Genomic DNA, 19697 nt, shown 5'->3' on the forward strand with positions numbered 1-19697 from the left:
CTCACCCACCCTTGGGGAAATGTATTATGGTGAATTTCAGGGCTTGAACTAAATCAGAAGACCCAGATACTGAATTATTAAAATAGTGGTTCCTTTTCTAAGTTCTAGAATTTTTAGATCTAAGAGGAGATTAAGTATACTAGTTTTTATATACCTTTAAAGTTAGTGATTCATCCAATGATTAAAATAATATTTTTCTTGGAAGGCAAACATTTTCAAATGGTACTTTTCCCTCATCTAAAATTCCTTTAATATTACATGTATGTTTCCATAATGATTAATGTATAGTCTCTGACTATGTTATACTTGTAGGTTATGACAGTGATGTTGCCCGGGAAAATGATATCAATTACACCATTAGGGCCTTTGCAACAAATCTCCGGCCGATGTCTGGAATCAAGCCTCATCTACAACAGAAGGAGCCTTCCCTAGAAGAAAGGTACTTTTAATGCACTTTCAGAATAAATTCTAGTTAGTTTGGTTATGCTTTTGGAAAAGACTAGTGCAGCATATTAAATTTTCTTCCAGACTTAAGGAGACTTCTATTGCCTAATTTAAAATGTAGTTTTTGTATTATTTAGAGAAAATAAGGATTAGGCACAATCAGCATACACAAAATGATGGAGGAACTCAGCAGGTCAGGCAGCATTGATGGAGGGAAATGAACAGTCAATATTTTGGGTCGAGACCCTTCATCAGCATTGGAAAGGATGAGGCAAAAGCCAAAATGGGGGGAGGGAGAGGAGCACAAGCTGGTGGATGATAGGCAGATCTAGGTGAGAGGAGGAGAGTAGGTGGGTGGGGAGAGAAGTGGAAGGGAATCATGCAAGAAGCTTAGAGGTGATAGGTGGAAGAGATAAAGGGCTAAAGAAGAAGGAATCTAATAGGAGAGGGATTAAAAAGAGGTGGGGAACCAAAGGAAGGTGATGGACAGATCATGAGGCTGTTTAGGGAAAGAGAAGAGATGTGGGGGGCCACAAGAATGAGATAAAACAAAGGGGAGTAATTATTTGAGGTTTAAAAAAAAATCAATGTTGGTGCCATCAGGTTGGAGACTACCAAGACAGAATATGAGGTGTGGCTCCTCCAACCTGCATCTGGTAGTAGAGGAGGCCATGGACAGACATGTTGGTGTGGGAATGGGAAGTCAAATTGGAATGAGATCCTGGCTGTCGCAGTAGATGAAGTGAAGATACTCAACAATTTGTTTCAGGGCTCACCAGTGTGAAGGAGGCTGCACCAGGAGAACTGATTGCACAGGGTTTCCTTATCCTCAGCCTCCATACTATGAGCCTCTTCATCTGACATCATCCTCCACAACTTCTGCCATCACCAGTGGGATCCCAACACCAGGCACATCTTCCCCTATCACACCCCACACCCCACAATTGCTTCCTGTGGAGGTTACTTTCTTTGTTTGTTGGTTTGTTGTTGGTTTCACTTGTTGGTTGGCTTGTTGATTCAGCCTTCCCCATTAATCTCTCTTCTGGCACTTATCCCTGCAGCTATGCTAAGTGCTACACCTGCCCCTAGCCACCCTCACCACCATTCAGGGCCGTAATCGGTCCTTCCAGGTAAGAGAATGTTTCACCTGTGAACTTGTTGGGGCTCTTTATTGCGCCTGGTGCTCCTGGTATGCATTCTGCATTGGTGAGACCCAATGCAAATTGGAAGACCACTTTGTTGAGCATCTTTGCTCCATATGCCACAACAGCCATGATCTCCCAGTGACCATCCATTTCAATTCCACTTCCCATTCCCGCACCAGCATGCCTGTCCACAGCTTCCTCTACTGTCACCATGAGGCCAAGTGTAGGCTGGAGGAACAACACCTCATATTCCATCTTGGTAGTCGTCAACCTGACATTGTCAGCATCAATTTCCCTAATTTGTTTTTCCTCATTCCTGTGGACCCCTGATCTCTTCTGTTCACCTCCTTCCACATTCATGACCTGCCCGTCGTCTTCCTTTGGTTCCCAACCTCCTTTCCTTTATGCCATGGTCTACAGTCCTCTCCTATCAGAATCCTTCTTCTTGCCTCTTCCACTGTCACCTCCAAGCTTCTCATATCATTCCCTCTATTCATCCCTTTCCCCTCTCACCAGGACTCACCCATTACCTACGAGCTTGTGCTTTTCCCCTTCCCTTCACCTTTTTGTTTAGGCTTTCCAGCCATGATGAAGGACCTCAGCCTGAGCTATTGACAGTTTGTTTCCCTCCTCTGATGCTGCCTGACCTGCTGAGTTCCCCTAGCATTCTGTGTTGCTGAAGATGCCCAAAGCTGCAGAATCTTTTCTTTCCACATTACCTACATATTTTCATTTTACTGTTTCAGCGTAGCTTTGAAGTTGTACATTTACCTCAGGCTAATGTGTACCATCAAATAGTGTTCTCCAATCTTATGTTAGGTTTGTTTACACAGAATTCAGCTTTCTTGAGTGGGTTCACCTGAACTGCCTTGAGTTAGTAAGATTTAGCTCATTTAATGGCCTTTCCTAATAAATACATCTGAGATTAACTATTAGTCTCTTATGTTTAAAGGAAAATATCTCTTTAGTTTGAGGGGAGTTTTGTTCTTTTCACGTCATTCTTCTAATTAGTTATTCCACTGGTGACTGTTCTGCTGCAACTAAAACTCAGTAGTCATGTCATCAATGACCAACTCTGAAATATCCTCCATAAATCTCAACACTTCTATCCTACTCTAAGAGGCTTATTAAAACCACTTGTTTGAAAATGCCTGTGGTAATCTGCTCTGGAATCTCCTTCTAAGTCTTGGTGTTAAATTTTGTCCTCTGTTTCCTGAAAGCATCAAGGTATATTATTACTTTAAATGTCTTTACAAATCAAGATATTGCTGGTGGTAACTTTAACATTGCAATTATAAAGCTTCTCATGACTAAGTTGATTACTATATAATAAGTCTGCAGAGTTTAAAATAGATATAGGAGCAGAAGTAGGCCATGTGTCCTATTGTGTACGCTCCACCATTTCATCATGGCTGATCCACCCCTCTCCTCTCCAGTCTCCTCCCTCACTGCATCCCTTCATGACCTGACTAATCAAGAATCTATCAACCTCTGCCTTAAATATACCCAATGCCTTGACCTCAGCCACCTGTGGCAACAAATTCCACAGATACTCTACTCTCTGGATGAAGAAATTCCTCTTCATCTCTATTCTAAATGAACATCCCTCTATTCTGAGACTGTGTCTTATGGTTTTAGATTCCCCACCAGAGGAAACATCTTCTCCACATCCACTCTATCTAGGCCTTTCAACATTTGATAAGTTTCAATGAGATCACCCCTCATTCTTCTGAATTCCAGTGAGTACAGGCCCAGAGGCATCAAATGCTCTTCATATGATAAGTCATTCAATCCTGAAATCATTTTCATGAACATCCTTCAAACCTTCTCCAATCGCAGCACATCCTTTCTAAGATAAGGGGGCCCAAAACTGCTCACAATATTCCAAGTGAGGCCTCACCAGTGCCTGATAAAGCCTCAACATTACACCATTGCTTATATATTCTAGTCCTCTCGAAATGAATGCTAACATGGTATTTGCCTTCCTCGACAGCGACTCAATCTTCAAATTAACCTTTGCGGACTCCTGCATGAGGACTCTTAAATCCATTTACACCTCCAATTTTTGAATTTTCCCTCCATTTAGAAAATAGTTCACATACTTTTCACTTTATTTCTACATAGCTCCTTTTACATTCTTGCCCAATTATTATCTGATTCGTGCTCCATTGTATCTATGACTAAAATAAACTAATTTCCTCCCATTTGTTTCAGAAATTAATTTAAGGAGTAGAATAAGACCATAAGATATAGGAGCAGAATTAGGCCTTTCAGCCCATCGAGTCTTCGTCATTCCATCATGATTGATCCCGGCTCCCACTCAACCCTGCACACCTGCCTTCTCGCCTAGCCCACCTAGCCCACCTAGCCATCTTCTATGTCTTAGTGACTAAAGATTAGTCCACCTAGCCTTTCGAGCTTTTCATTAAGATCAATGCCAATACTCAAGCCATTTCCTTATGTCTTTATCCTTATCAATAATGTCCAGAGATCAATCCATTTCTCTGTACTTTGTAAACCAAATATACATTCCACAAGTCAGTTTCACCTTAGAAACTCAGCAATTTTAAATTATTTTGTTATATGTTTTATTTTGTTTAACTAATGGCTTTACTAATTCAATGAATGTTGTCAGATTGTCAACAGTTTCAGTTTTATTTTTTACTGCCATGCCTTGTATTACCATACAGTTGCTAGCCGGATATTATCTCCATACATTATTGAATGCAGATTATGAACCAGCAGCAATTATGTCTAAAACAGCAAAACTACAGTACTTGCTCATAGCATTTATGTCTCTTTCCTTAATTTCAAAAAGCTAGTCCAGCTCACGCTACAATCCTTTTATGCGAGATTGCAGCATACCGATAATGAGTTGGTATACAGTTTTCTTCCCATCTTCTACATACTCTAATTTATAATCTGATTTTTAGCCTCTGGTTCCATGGAGAAACCTGCAGAACCTGTTCCGATCTTTTGCATCTGATCTCCCACTCTTCTCCTGAAGTTGATGAACTCAGTGGCAGCTTCCCATTGTGTTGAGCTGCAGGGCCAGATAGGCTTCATATATGGCCCCTCAATTTCACAATGGCCCATTGCCCTGACCTTCATTAAAAATGTGAATGAGGGAGGCTATGTGGTTTCTTTGTGTTTCCTTTCAATTGATATTTATGCATCTATCATTTTAGGAGGTAGAAGTTTTTAGAATGCACTCTAAAAAATGATTACTTAATTTCTTTGAACTATAAGCAAGCTGTTTCTAAATCCTCCAATCAATAGAGGCATTTAGAAAGCAAGGGGTAAAAAAAAAGCCTTTTTGCAGCACAGGTCCATCAAAGGCCTTCACGGCAATCCAAGGGCTCAACCACACCTTTGTTTCACACACCTGCGGATGTGTGATTTGCAACAGAACACATTTGGAGTTGTGAAGCTATGCTTTTTCTGTAGAAAGTGATGCAAGCCACAGAATGTTTTGAGCATAATCTTTCCTTATCACAATTATATAGCTACACTTTAATTCTGTTCTGAATACAATACCATGCTGGCAAATGGTACTGCATAGTTTAGAGGCTTTTGTAATTTACATATGGATTACTCACAAGTGATGGACTGGATATATTAAAAACACTGTTGTTTGAGCTTTTTCAGTGTTGTTCATAAAACAATACAGTTTGCACAAGTGTATAAAGAACGTTTTTAGTATAATTCAGTTTTATAACACTACCCATCTCCATTGATTGATAAATGAGTTTTTAGCAGAGAAGAAAGTTTGCAGCAGATTTGAAAGGAAAATTATTTCTCTTTATAAAATCCTTGCTCAGGTTCCAGCTGTGCCTAGTTTACAGACTATGCCCAATGCAGAATGCTCAAGTTGATTTTTTGGGGGGTAAATTAAGTTTTAGTTCAGAAACAATATATTTTGTTACATTGAATTTACTTTTATTAACGCTGTAACATCTCTTTGACTTTTGGGACTTTGAGACCTGTTATGAGAGCAGCAAAATTGGTTTGCTGTTCAGTGTTTTTGAGAATAATATGTTCCATGATATTGCTACATATGTAGCTTTGTACTGGGTTTCCAATGCATGAGATCTTGAAAAATAAGTATTGTATTAAATTAAAAATGCAGCCTTTTGTAAAACGTTTTTCTTTGTGCTGCAAAATTGCATTATGTAGGAAAAACTAATTTATGTAAAGCACTTTGAGATGTTTCGATATGAATTGCTTTACATAAATGCACATTTTTATTGTGGCCTCATTATGTTCCTCATCTCATAACAGAAGCTGAAATTTCCTCATAGTCTATTTTCAAGCTTTTCTGCTAATTCTTGCTCATTCCCTTTTTCTGTGTGTCTTGCTTTCTCTGAAGGCAGGGAATAGTCAGGTAAGCACTCCTAAAGCAGGGTACACCAGTCTGTTTTACTTACTTTAAAGTTAATAGTTTTGTTAAATGGCTGTAATTGAAACATTAAATCCACATCAACAAGATGTGGATTCCATGTTTTCATTGCTGAGGGTTCTCAAATCAACTGATGAAATATATTTTTCCCTTGAAATAATGGTTGTGAAAAATGGGCAGGATCAGCTCCAGAGAGCTTTCAGACAGGAAGCATCTTGATTGAAAGCTCATGCATAAGTGCATTAGAAACATGGCTCCAATCAATCATTAGGCAGCTGTGTTGGTGTTCCAGCTGCTGTTCTATATGGGCCAGGTCATCAAGTATTCAAATACATCACTGAAGTATCAGAGCATGACTTGTATGTTGAAAATATCTGCACCTGCAATTTCTGAAGCTTCTTGGCAAACCAAACTGAATTTGAATGCCTGTTCTTGCTATTAAATGACAGTGTCCACAATTCATTTCCTTTAAATATTGACCATAATACATTTTGATTTCTCTAATCTCCAATCATTAAAAGCTTGTGTGAGTGAATATAATTTTCTGTATGTTTCACCCATTTCCTATGAACTCTCAGCTATTATTTACATTTAATTGCCACCTTTTCTGAAAAGTAAATGCTGCGGATATCAGTAGAAAATGAGTTTGAGCCAGGGGCCTGATTCCTTCCAATAGATTATATTTGTTGAATGGGCTCAGTGGAGAATGAGCTTGTGCAGGAATTAGACAATTGCCACTAGTTGTGGGATCAGCGGGAAGTGACTGTGCTTTAAGAAGAAAACTGTAAACATAAAAATATATGACTTGACTACTCCGAGAGATTTTCTTAATGAGGTACTGAAGTTATAGCTGTCCATCTTTTTTTCTTTTAACACTTCCGTGTTTATAAATCTTAACATTAATTTTAACTCAGCATGCTTAAGTTCCAGAATTTGAAGACTGGTATATTTGCTGTGCTGTTCATTGTTTGACTTGCATATGAATGTGATCTTGTGCTGGACTGTATCCCAAACATTTCAGAGGCAATAGGAAAAATCTGGTCACTTTTAGTGGTTAACAGTAAATTCTCAATTCAGTGGCAAATGCTCTCAATTTAGCACTTCAAGTCTAAACAGTTTGTTTCCGAGTTGATCAATTTCTATTTGTTGTGGCAACTATAAATATGAATTTCTAATTGCAGTTTGATGACATCATTTAATAATATATTACATTTATTTTTGGCTGCGGCTGTCCTGTCAAGGGGTTCGAGGTAATTACACATTTCATTCTTTATTTGTTTTTTTGTATTGTGCATTTATTTTGATGTTCGGCTGTCTAAAATAACATACGTAATTTGCATATTAGTTTAATCTAATGAAGCACATAATGAAATAACTAAAAAAACATTTAAATAAGCCAGACCATACACATCATTAAATACTTCTCTGCTAATTAATGATGTGGAATCAGGGATTGTATTTGACTAATACAAACTACGGTAACAGCTTTGCATCCTCAGTCATATTAGTTTATGCAAAACACGTCACATTAGTTTGAATTATAATCCAAACACATTGTCCCGTATAGTTTTTGTAAAATAACAGTGAACTACACTTCCCTACTTTGGGATTTCCATATGAACAATATTCCTGATGTTGTAAGCAATGATTCACCATTTCCAAAGGTGCTGGGTTGTTCATACAGAGCCTGAAATTGCAGCAGTTCCCCACCCCTCACAGTGGGGAAACCACACAAAGACCAAGCACTACAGCGGATTTGCCACATGGGCCGCTTCATTATAATTTCAGTGGCAGGGAACAGTTTAAAGGAAACGAGGCAGATTTTTTTTTTGTGTGGGTGAAGCTACCTTCTACCCATCACCAGCGAACACACAGGGCCGATCCACACCACAGTCTGTCCTTGAAGAAAGGAGCTGGCTGTGGGCCTGAAGATCATGCTGGGTACTCTACATTAGACAGGTGCCTCGGACCCTGTATTATTAACATCCAACTTAATAGTCCCTCCAGCTAAATGTTTCTGAAAGTAGTTGCAGTATGCTATTTGTAGCATTTTGTTGTTTAAAGTTAAGCTCCAATTCAGGACAATAAAATACTAAATATTATTTCTGTAAGGTTACAGCTACGTGAGCTCTGCTAAGTATTTTGTGGGATGGTTTAATCAGTAATTAACCAAATTAGTCATATCCACACAAGGCATCCAAAAGAAGAAAATGAAAAAGATATTTTTAAAGAAAGTATGTTGTGTATTCGATAATATTGTGTACTCCCGTACAAATTGTACTAATCTACCTGAATTTGCATTTGATCATTTTCCACACATCAGTCATAACATGAATGAATGGGTGAGTACCAGGATGGTAGCAAACCATATTTTTAAGAGTTTGCAGATATCATTTAACAGCACGTAAATGTGGCATTGCCTGAAGTGCTATCTGAAAGCATACATCTTAACCGAACTAAATGCTCTGATTGATAGATTTACATTGCAATAGTTGAAGAAGATTTGAATAATTCATCCATCTGAATCTGTCTGTATTGCATTTTCAGAGGAAGTAATTTAAATTTGATTCCTATTGCCTTCAAATTAGGAAAATCTACTTGCAGATGATAAAATGACTCTCTTTGCCAAAAAGCAGCCTCAGCCTCCATTTTTACTCAACTTGGCTTTGCAAATGGAGCAAGGATGATTATAAAGCTATACAAATGGAAGCAGGCCGTTCAGCCTACCACACCAGTCATTAATCTCAGATTTTGGCACCTGGTCTGTAGCCTTCTGTGCCTGGGTGATTCGAGACACTCTTAAATACTGCCAGCAATTCTGTTTCCGCCATTCTCTCTCTCTCTCTCTCTCTCTCTGACAGTGCATTTTAAGGTCAAAGCAAATTTATTATTAAAATACATATGCAGTACATTATCATATTCTACCTTGTGATTCATTTTCTTGCAGGTATTTACAGGAAAAAAGAAATGCAATGGAGTTTTATGAAAAACAATGCATAAACAGTTAAAGACTGATAAACAGCCAAAGTGCAAATGAAGACAAATTACAAATAAAAATAAGACTGACAACCTGCATGTAAAGAGTCTGTAGGTAGTAGAAGCAGTTCAGAGTAGTGGTGAATGAAGTTACCCTTGCAGGTTCAGGAAGGATCCTATTAGTTGAGGGTAATAACTGTTACTGAACCTGGTGGTGAGGAATCTAAGGCTTCCACTTTCAAGGTGAAGAAGGTCCCCCTAAGATACCCAAATCCATAAATCTATTTCCTTCAGTTTTACTCACCTCCAATAAAGGGAAAAAATTCCTCAAGTGTACACTACTTGTACTTTTACATATTTCCGTCAAGTCCCCTCTTAACCTCCTCTGCTCCAGGGAAAAACAAATTTAGTACCTCTAATCTCTCCTCTTAACTAAAATGCCCCAGCTCAGCCTACATCCTAGTGAATCTCCACTACATTCTCTCTGGTGCTTTGGTTTTTTGATTGTGGAGAAAAAAGACTAATTGCAGTAAATTAGGAGCTTATGAAAGTGAGTGATGTGATTCACTTTTGCATAAGAAAATATAATAAATTACAACTTTTAAAAAAAAGAAAATCATTTCTCTTTGGCCTTTTCAGTATAACTTTAATGTGTCCATGTGGACACGGAGCAATTGTTGGGAAAGCCTTGAATCTCTGTTGTTCTTATGTTTTTATGATTTCTTGTAAAAAAAAATTGTAGAACTGAATGTAGCAGCCATGAATGTTAAGATTTTTTGCACTTATTCTTCCTTTGTATATTTTTATAATGAACGGAGACTAATTTTGAAATAAAAAGACTCAAATTCCATTACAGCCATTTGTCGGTCTAAAAATAAGATCTAAGGGGTGCATATCACAAAATTGTTCCCGTATTTCCAGTGCAATTTTAGTTTTGCAGTGTAAAGCCTTCAGTTATCTACAATTGAAGAAAAAAATCATTTGTGTTTGTTTGCTGGTATACAAGTTAAATTTATTTAAGTCTGGAATGGGTGACAGACAGGCTTTTCTTATTCACAGTTATTTGTTTCAGACCACCTGTTAGTAGGGCTCTGCCTCAGCCTGAGAAACTACAAACCAATAATCTTGGGAAGAAAAAGAAACCTATTGAGGTATGTGACCGAAAATGTGCAATTAATCTGGATTTTCACACCTTCTAAATGATGAGAATGTTAGAGAAACATTGTTCATGATCTTTCAATGGTTAGATGGAATACGTTATAGAAGATTTGGAAGAGAAACAAGTGATGTTGCTGGTGATTAGGATCTGGTCAGACAGCAATAGAATTTTAATTTAAGAGTTTGAAGAATTGCAAGTACCTGGGGAGAACATATGTGCCTCTGTGTTGGAAGTGACGCACGGTTCTACTTGCTCTGAATCATGAACAACCCCAAGCGAAGTAGCCATGTAAAAGGGGCCTGGGCCAGGAGTGCCAATATCATGCCCCTATCACAGAAAGGCACCGCCAGAAAAAAAATCACGGAGATGTAAAAGAGCAAACTTTCTGTGTGGTTTTGAATAAGTAAGTGAGTTGAGAGAGAGAGAGAGAGAGAGAGAGAGAGTGTGTGCGAATCATAGTTGGGAGTGGGGTGAGTGAATGGAAGTGGGAGTATCTTGATTTTGGTCCTGAAACTTAAGAAAATTCACACCAAGTTTTTCTTAATTTCCCATCAAAGAAAATCAATTATCTTTATCTACATTGTGAGGTGCATTTATTAGTTTTAACAGGTGAACAGGCCAATTAATAATTTTACCTTCTTAAGAGCAAAATAGGAACAAACAAACAAAATGTATTATGCCTGTCCCACTGTCATGTAAAACTCTTGTTTTCCTTATTGACTGGAACCATTAACCCTGGTCCTCTCTCAATAGATGCTGCCTGAACTGCTGAGTGTTGCCAGCTTTTCACATTTTCAGTATCTGCAAATATTTCCCTTGGGAGTAAAATGCAGTTTCCCTTTCCCATTGTCATTCACAAATAAAGGATATTCAGACTATGTATGTAGAGCTAAGGTGCACACGTGTGTTATTTGATCAACTCTGTGTTGATATCAACAGTGCCTTGTAGAAGTATTCAGCCTCCAAACCTTTGTTCACATAAATGGGTATTACAACCAGAGATTTTGATCAATTTAACTACGAATTTTTATTTGTGAATCACACGTTCCTTTTCTCATTGTAGAACCCAAACAACAGGGAAATTGTAAAGCATGAAAAACTAAAAGTTCAACAACTGAAATGTTAGCAGTTCAAATGTATTCATCCCCCTTTGCTCAGTACTTAGTTGAACCAGCAATTGCAGCCAGTCATCTTTTGGGATACGTCTCTATTAGCTTTACACAATGAGATTGGCCCATTCTTCCTTGCAAAGTTGCTCAAGCCGTGCCAGGTTAACTGGGAACTGGTGGTGGACAGCAATCTTGAGGCCTTGCTAGAGATGTTCAATCATGTTATGGTCTGAACTCTGCCTGAGACACCCTGCTGGAAGACAAACTTCCTCCCCAGTTTAAACTTTCTGGCGGAGGCCAGCAGATTTTAATCCAGGATCTCTTTTATTTAGAAGCGTTCATCTTCTCATCAATCCTGACCAGATTTCCAGTCCCTGCTGCTGAAAAGCATTCCTATAGCATGGTGCTACCTCCACCGTACTTTACAGTGCAGATGGTGTTACCTGGCTGATGCAGAGTATTAAATTTACACCACATGTACCACTCAGTGTTCAGGCCAAAAAGTTCCACTTTAGCTTCGTCTGACTACAAGACCTTTCACATCTTTACAGTATCTTCTGAGTGACACTTTGCGACATCTTTACTGGCAAGGATATGCTTTTTTTTTAAAGCCAGGGCTTCTTCCTTGTCAGTCTTCCATAAATACCCGCTTTTGTACAAGGCCTTGGAGATTGTGGAGCAATGAACTTTATCTCCAGTTGCAGCCACTGTCTTCTGCTGCTCACTCAGAGTGGCTGTTGGCATCACAGTAGCCTCTCTTACAAGTGCCGTTCTTCTCCGGCAGCTAAGCTTAGAGGGACAGCCTGACCTAAGCAATGTAGCTGTGGTTTCATATTTTTTCCTCTTTTTAACAATGAACTGCCCTGAGCTCCAAGGTATGTTCAGTGGCTTTGAGATGGTCTTGTACCCTTCCCCAGATCTGTACTTCTCTATTCTCATTTCCCTGATATGTCCTGAATGCCTTTTTGTCTTCATTTTGGTTTGTTCTGTTGAAAATTGAATTGACTTTTTTTCTTACCTCCTTCATGTATGTTACATCTCTGTCTAAATGTGCAATTTATAGTGATTTGTAATGAATAGTATTTACAACAGTCGGTATATGGAAATATAATTCTATCAGTGTGAATTAATCTGTCGGATGGCCTGGTGGAAGAAGCTGTCCTGGAGCCTGTTGGTCCTGGCTTTTATGCTACCAGACTGCTGGAAACTTACAGAGAGAGAGGGATTTATTCAGGAGATTCTCCAATTTTCTACATCAACAAATTGAGTGAGTTGGTATGGTAACGTACAGCATTGTGCCTGAGAAAAGTTAGCGCAGTAATTACAAAGGGGATGAATACTTTTTCAGCCTTACAATTTTGTTTTTTTTTATTTTTAGTTAATTGTTGACAAGATTTGGAATTTTTCTTTTGATTTGACATGATGCACAATGTTTTGTGGATTAGTTTACAAAGTCCTACTTCAATATATTTTAAATTTAGAAACTAAGACCGTAAAATATGAAAACAGTTGTGGGGGCTGAGTACTTTTACAAGGCACTGCATTGATGATCAACTTCTCAGAAAAAATGTTGGTGAGATACAGAGATTTTGAATGCTTTTCCTTCATATATCCAGATAGCATTTTCTAATAACATTCTTCTATTTGGCAGGACCTCACACTGGTTTTGGCATTTGGATATCGTGGTAATGATTGCAGAAACAATGTACATTATTTAAATGATGGTATCGATATCATTTATCACACAGCATCGGTTGGAATTGTCCACAACATTGCCACAGGTAGAATAATTCTCTATTTGAAATGCATTTTAGTTTTGTGTTTAAAAAAAAATATCGATTAGTTACACTTGGCATTTTTAAAAGGGTGAATTGTTTATTTGAAGCTTATTAATAATTCATATAAATGGAATTTGGTTGGGGGTTATGATTTAGGATAATTTTTTAAAAGAAATGTAGTCCTACCATTTTAAACAGAGCATTTATAGAAAACTTAATTCTACAAAAATAATGACCTTAAATATCCTTGGGACCAGAGAAGACAGCATCATTGTCACAGATAGCAAACGTTGTTATCATAAGTGCCCTTCACTGAGGTCTGATATAAGCTGTGTTACTTTAAGCAATTCAGCAACATCTGTATCTCATTCCATTGTGATTGCCTATTATTAACTATCAAGTGTCTAATGTCTGTTTGAAATCAACACTTTGCAGTAAATGCTCCTTCACTCTATGTTAATTTCTCATGAAAGATGCTCAAAGTTAATTATTATTGAAGTTTTGTCAATTTTATTCAGACTGTCTGATAGGTTGTAGATATTGCCAAAGCCTGAAGAATGTGAATCTTATTTTAGCACAAATACAGAATAGTATGGACAACAACACACACAAAATGCTGGTGGAACACAGCAGGCCAGGCAGCATCTATAGGGAGAAGCGCTGTCGACGTTTCGGGCCGAGACCCTTCCTCAGTCCTGACGAAGGGTCTCAGCCGGAAACATCGACAGCGCTTCTCCCTATAGATGGTGCCTGGCCTGCTGTGTTCCACCAGCATTTTGTGTGTGTTGTTGTTTGAATTTCCAGCATCTGCAGATTTCCTCGTGTTTGCTTTATAGTATGGACAAGATGCTTTAAACCAAGATGTTTTCTCTTAGGAAGTGGAAATTGTGTATTGTATATCTGTGCCATTTAGGAACAGGGAGTTCTTGACATGCACTCCAAGAAAAGGTGTGTGGAGAAGATGATTGAAATGTAGTCAGAACCTTCTGCCTCAGCATCATTCTTTGTAGAAGTCCTGAAGTCTAGATCTACTGGTGGTTTTATCTTCTACCTGTGTGATTGAAGCCATATAACCATATAACAATTACAGCACGGAAACAGGCCATCTCGGCCCTTCTAGTCCGTGCCAAACGCTTACTCTCACCTAGTCCCACCTACCTGCACTCATCCCATAACCCTCCATTCCTTTCCTGTCCATTTACCTATCCAATTTTTTTTAAATGACAAAATCGAACCTGCCTCCACCACTTCTACTGGAAGCTCGTTCCACACTGCTACCACTCTCTGAGTAAAGAAGTTCCCCGTTATGTTACCCCTAAACTTTTGCCCTTTAACTCTCAACTCATGTCCTCTTGTTTGAATCTCCCCTACTCTCAATGGAAAAAGCCTATCCACATCAACTCTATCTATCCCCCTCATAATTTTAAATACCTCTATCAAGTCCCCCCTCAACCTTCTACGCTCCAAAGAATAAAGACCTAACTTGTTCAACCTTTCTCTGTAACTTAGGTGCTGAAACACAGGTAACATTCTAGTAAATCTCCTCTGTACTCTCTCTAATTTGTTGACATCTTTCCTATAATTCGGTGACTAGAACTGTACACAATACTCCAAATTTGGCCTCACCAATGCCTTGTACAATTTTAACATTACATCCCAACTCCTATACTCAATGCTCTGATTTATAAAGGCCAGCATACCAAAAGCTTTTTTCACCACCCTATCCACATGAGATTCCACCTTCAGGGAACTATGCACCAGTATTCCTAGATCACTCTGTTCTACTGCATTCCTCAATGCCCTACCATTTACGATGTATGTCTTATTTTGATTATTCCTACCAAAATGTAGCACCTCACGCTTATCAGCATTAAACTCCATCTGCCATCTTTCAGCCCACTCTTCTAAATGGCCTAAATCTCCCTGCAAGCTTTGAAAACCTACTTCATTATCCACAACGCCACCTATCTTCGTATCATCTGCATACTTACTAATCCAATTTACCACCCCATCATCCAGATCATTAATGTATATGACAAACAACATTGGACCCAGTACAGATCCCTGAGGCACACCACTAGTCACCAGCCTCCAAGCTGACAAACAGTTATCCACCACTTCTCTCTGACATCTCCCATCCAGCCACTGTTGAATCCATTTTACTACTTCAATATTAATACCTAACGATTGACAGACAGACATCCTCTATTGATCCCGAGGGAAACTGGTTTTCGTTACAGTCGCACCAACCAAGAATAGTGTAGAAATATAGCAATATAAAACCATAAATAATTAAATAATTATAAGTAAATAATGCCAAGTGGAAATTAGTCCAGGACCAGCCTATTGGCTCAGGGTGTCTGACACTCCGAGGGAGGAGTTGTAAAGTTTGATGGCCACAGGCAAGAATGACTTCCTATGACGCTCAGTGTTACATCTCGGTGGAATGAGTCTATGACTGAATGTACTCCTGTGCCTAACCAGTACATTATGGAGTGGATGGGAGACCTTCCTAACCTTCCGTGCGGAACCTTGTCAAAGGACTTACTGAAGTCCATATAGACAACATCCACTGCTTTACCCTCATCAACTTTCCTAGAAATCTCTTCAAAAAATTCAATAAGATTTGTCAAACGTGACCTTCCACGCACAAATCCATGTTGACTGCTCCTAATCAGACCCTGTCTATCCAGATAATTATATATACCATCTCTAAGAATACTTCCCATTAATTTACCCACCACTGTGGTGGATCCAGGCAGATAGCGCAGACTTCCAAATGCTATCCACCACTTGTCCTGGGAAATCTGCCCACTGAGCCTGGATAAACAGCCCCATTGAAACCAATAAGGTGATAACTATCACAGGAACAATTAGATCTTTTTAATTTGGTAATTTTAAATATATTTGATTGCTTTAAAGTGTATGCTTTGCAGTGTATTATTATTAGTGTTATTATTTTATTATTTTCCAGTGTTTTCCAGGGTGTTTTTAAACATCTGTAATGTCAAAGTGGGTCTGATTGGAAGAACAGTCTTGCCAATTATAAAGGACTTACTGGGAATAGGCCAGATAATCTGCCCCACTTTCAATGAGATGGAGCTGAGAAACTGGGAGTTGTCCTCCTCCCAGTGAAACATTGAACCTGGAACACACGGTCCAAGGGCAGGCAGCTGGTAGTTCCAGGCTCATGGTCTGCCCCATGGTTCAGTCTTGGTGGGTAAAGTGGATGTCCATAGAAACATGAGCAACCCATAACTGAAGGCCCAGCATGAGTAAGTACGTATCCTAAAGGCAGCTGAAGGGCAGTGGGACCATGGTGCTGAAAGTGTTCTTCAGAAACACTGAGCTGAAATGGGGTGTGGGAGACATGGTTGTGTCTTTTTGCAGGGAAGAGATTTCAAATGAGTGCATGGAGATAGCAGTGGTGCTGCTATAGAACCATCTAAATCCTGGAACAATGGATAACAGCACGGTTATACTTTATGGAGACCATCATTAGGGAGAATCCTCAATACTGAATTGACTTTATTTCTTACATCCTTCACATACACAAGGAGTGAAAAACTTTACGTTATGTCTCTGTTTAAATGTGCAATCACAGTAATTTATAATAAACAGAACAGTCAATGTAACATAGAAATACCCTCAAATCAACGTGAGTTAATCAGTCTGATGGCCTGGTGGAAGAAGCTGTCCCAGACCCTGTTGGTCCTGGCTTTTATGCTGCGGTACTGTTTCCCAGATGGTAGCAGCTGGAAGATTGTGGTTGGAGTGACTCAGGTCTCCAGTGATCTTTTACACACCTGTCTTTGTAAATGTCCTGAATCATGGGAAGTTGACAACTACTGATGCACTGGGCTGTCCGCACCACTCTCTGCAGAATCCTGTGATTATGGCACAGTTCCCACACCAGGCAGTGATGCAGCCAGTCAGGATGCTCTCAATTGTGCCCCTGTAGAAAGGCCTTAGAATAGAGTGCCAGTATTGAAATCAGCATGAACTGAGATGAAGTATGTCCATAAGGTGAATTATAAAGAGTAGGTTTTCTAATAGCAAGTTCAGGTATCAAGGCAGGAATGCATTATTAAAATCTCAGCAACTTAAAAGTTGACATCTTTTTAACTCTCAAAATGTTGTCACTAAACATTTGTTTATATTGTTGTTGCTGTTTGGCTCCAGCAATTTTCTGGTGAATGGAAAAGCAGTAGTTGAGAAGCTTTATTTACTGTGGAATGTGAGAAATAGTATATACCGTAAAAGTTTGACTTGAAGTTTCTCCTAACTCTGATGTTTTTTTTTGTGTTTTGTATGTCAAAAAGTACATTAATTAACTATAAATAATTTTACTTTAAATCTACTTTAGGTATTCAGTCTTTTTATCTTGAACATACAGATGACATCCTGTGTCTAACAGTTAACCAGCATCCCAAATTTCAAAGGATAATTGCAACAGGACAAGTAGGTATGTATTAAAGTAATAGAATAAATTTATCAGCACCAATATTTCCCATGGTATGTTTTGTTGGTGCAGTAATATTTGCCAAAACATTAAATTCACATTGACCAACAGAGTATTTTTTCTCTTGAAAGAAGTATTTCACAGCACACAGTGCAGTGTGCATGGGAGTGCAGAACTAAACTTGGTTTTACCAGAAATATGCAAAACATCCCATTAAAAATTATGTAGGATATTGTCCTTGAAAATGCTAAACAGTAAGTCTGCCAGAATGACAAATCGTTAATGATTTTCCTTCCAGAAAATTACGTTGACCTGGTTTGATTGCATTAGACTTCTCTAAATCACTAACCATTTTTCCACAATTAGATTAAATGGTCTACAGTTACCCATTTATTGCCTTGCTGTCTACTTTAGCAAGGGTATGACAATATGATAACTGTTTACATACTTCTTGTAATCCAAACTGCTCGATTCTTCCTCATACTCAAGATCCCAAACCTAAATGTCCCTGTTCCTGCCCCATTGAACTTGTGTTTGCAAACTTCAACTCCATTTTGTGCCCCTTGGTTCAGTCTCTTGCAGCTTGTATCGTGACACTTCACATGCTATCCATCACTTCAACTTTCAGCATCCTGACTGACCCTGGCCACCATGTTTTCACAATGGACATCTCGTCTCTGTACATTTCCATCTCCCACAAGGAAGGTCTTAAGGTTTTCTGCTTCTTCCCGACTTCAGGTGATCCACCCCCTTCTCTCTTTCTCCATTCCCCATTCTGGCTCCTCTCTTGCCCCTTCTCCTTTCCTCACCTGCCAGTCACCTCCCTCTGATATCCCTCCTCCTCTCCTTTATCTTCTGTCCTATCAGATTCCTCCTTTTCCTCTTCTACCTATCAGCTCCCTATTTCCAACCACCCCACTCCTTCACACCTGTCCATCTTCTCCCTCAGCTGGTTTCATCTATCACTTGTCAGCTTGTACTGCTTCCCCTCCCCTACCTTATTCTGGCTTCATACCCCTTTCAATCGACTATTTATTCCTCTCCCTGACCTGCTGAGTTTCTCGGTATTTTGAGTGTGTTGCTCTTAACTTCAACAGTTTTACTTTCAGTTCCTCCCATTTTCTCCAGACCAAAGATGCAGCCAAGGACCCTCACAAGGGCCCCAGATGTGCCAGCCTTTCCATCAGCTGTGTGGAACAATCTGTGTTTCAAGCCTACACCAGCAACATTCCCAAGCTGTTTCTGCACTACAACTGCATTGGTGCTGTTTCTGCACTACAACTGCATTGGTGCTGCTTCCTGCACCCATGCTGAGCTCATCAATTTCATCAACTTTGCCTCCAATTTCCATCCTGACTTGACTTCTCTGTCCCCATCTGACAAAGTCTACTGCCATCTTTTACAAACCTTCTAACCCTCACAGTCATTTCGACCGTACTTCTTCCTACCCTATCCCTTCTCTCGGTTCCTTCACCTCCACTGCATCTGTTCTCAGGATGAGGCGACCCTTCCCTCCGCCAAGGTAAGAAGAGTAGATAGAGTTGTTATTTACCGCCCCATGAGCTTCTGTATCCAGCACACCATTCCATGCAAACTCTGCCATCTGCAACGGATTCCTACCAGCAGGCGCAGCTTCTCCCCTGCAGCCCCCCTCCCCCCTGGCTTTCTGCAGTGACCCCCTTGTCCACTTGTCACTCCCCACTGATCTCCCTCAAGCACTTAGCCCTGCAACTGTGCTAAACGCTACACCTGCCATAACCCCCTGCACCTCCTCCCTTACCGCCACTCAGGGCCCCAAACACATCTTCCAAATGAGGCAGTATTTCTCCTGAAAGTCTGTCAGGGTCATCTATTATATCAGGTGCTCCCAGTGCGGCCTCCTCTATGCCATTTTGATTCAGTTCAGATTAGGGGCTGCCTCACTGAGCACTTTCAGTCAGTCCAACATGGTATTATAAACGGAAAATCATATTTAGCAAATTTGCTAAAGTTCTTTGAAGATATTGCAAACAGTCAATAGAGGAGAACCTATAGATGTAGTGCTTTTGGATTTTATAGGCAAGTTCTGACAAGGTGCCACATTGAGGGAGTGTGAGAATTCAGACTGAGACTCACATACAGTTTCAGATTCAGTTTCAATTCAGATTCAGTTGAGGATCTAGTGAGTGGAGAGGAGTGTGGGAACAGAGGACTTTGAGTGGAGAGGAGTGTGGGAACAGAGGTCC

The 19697-nt window shown here is 39.5% G+C and overlaps 1 protein-coding gene across 1 annotated transcript in view; it reads left to right on the forward strand.

The window, feature by feature from the left end:
- LOC140724863 (echinoderm microtubule-associated protein-like 5) overlaps nt 1–19697 on the forward strand; it is a 192151-nt gene that overhangs the window by 151405 nt on the left and 21049 nt on the right. The window contains exons 27-30 of the mRNA XM_073039574.1: nt 313–439; nt 10037–10115; nt 12884–13013; nt 17377–17475. Coding sequence (XP_072895675.1) covers nt 313–439; nt 10037–10115; nt 12884–13013; nt 17377–17475 — 435 coding nt within the window. The remainder of the gene's footprint in view (nt 1–312; nt 440–10036; nt 10116–12883; nt 13014–17376; nt 17476–19697) is intronic.

The sequence above is a fragment of the Hemitrygon akajei genome, chromosome 3 (assembly GCF_048418815.1).
Source record: "Hemitrygon akajei chromosome 3, sHemAka1.3, whole genome shotgun sequence".
Lineage (NCBI taxonomy): Eukaryota > Metazoa > Chordata > Chondrichthyes > Myliobatiformes > Dasyatidae > Hemitrygon > Hemitrygon akajei.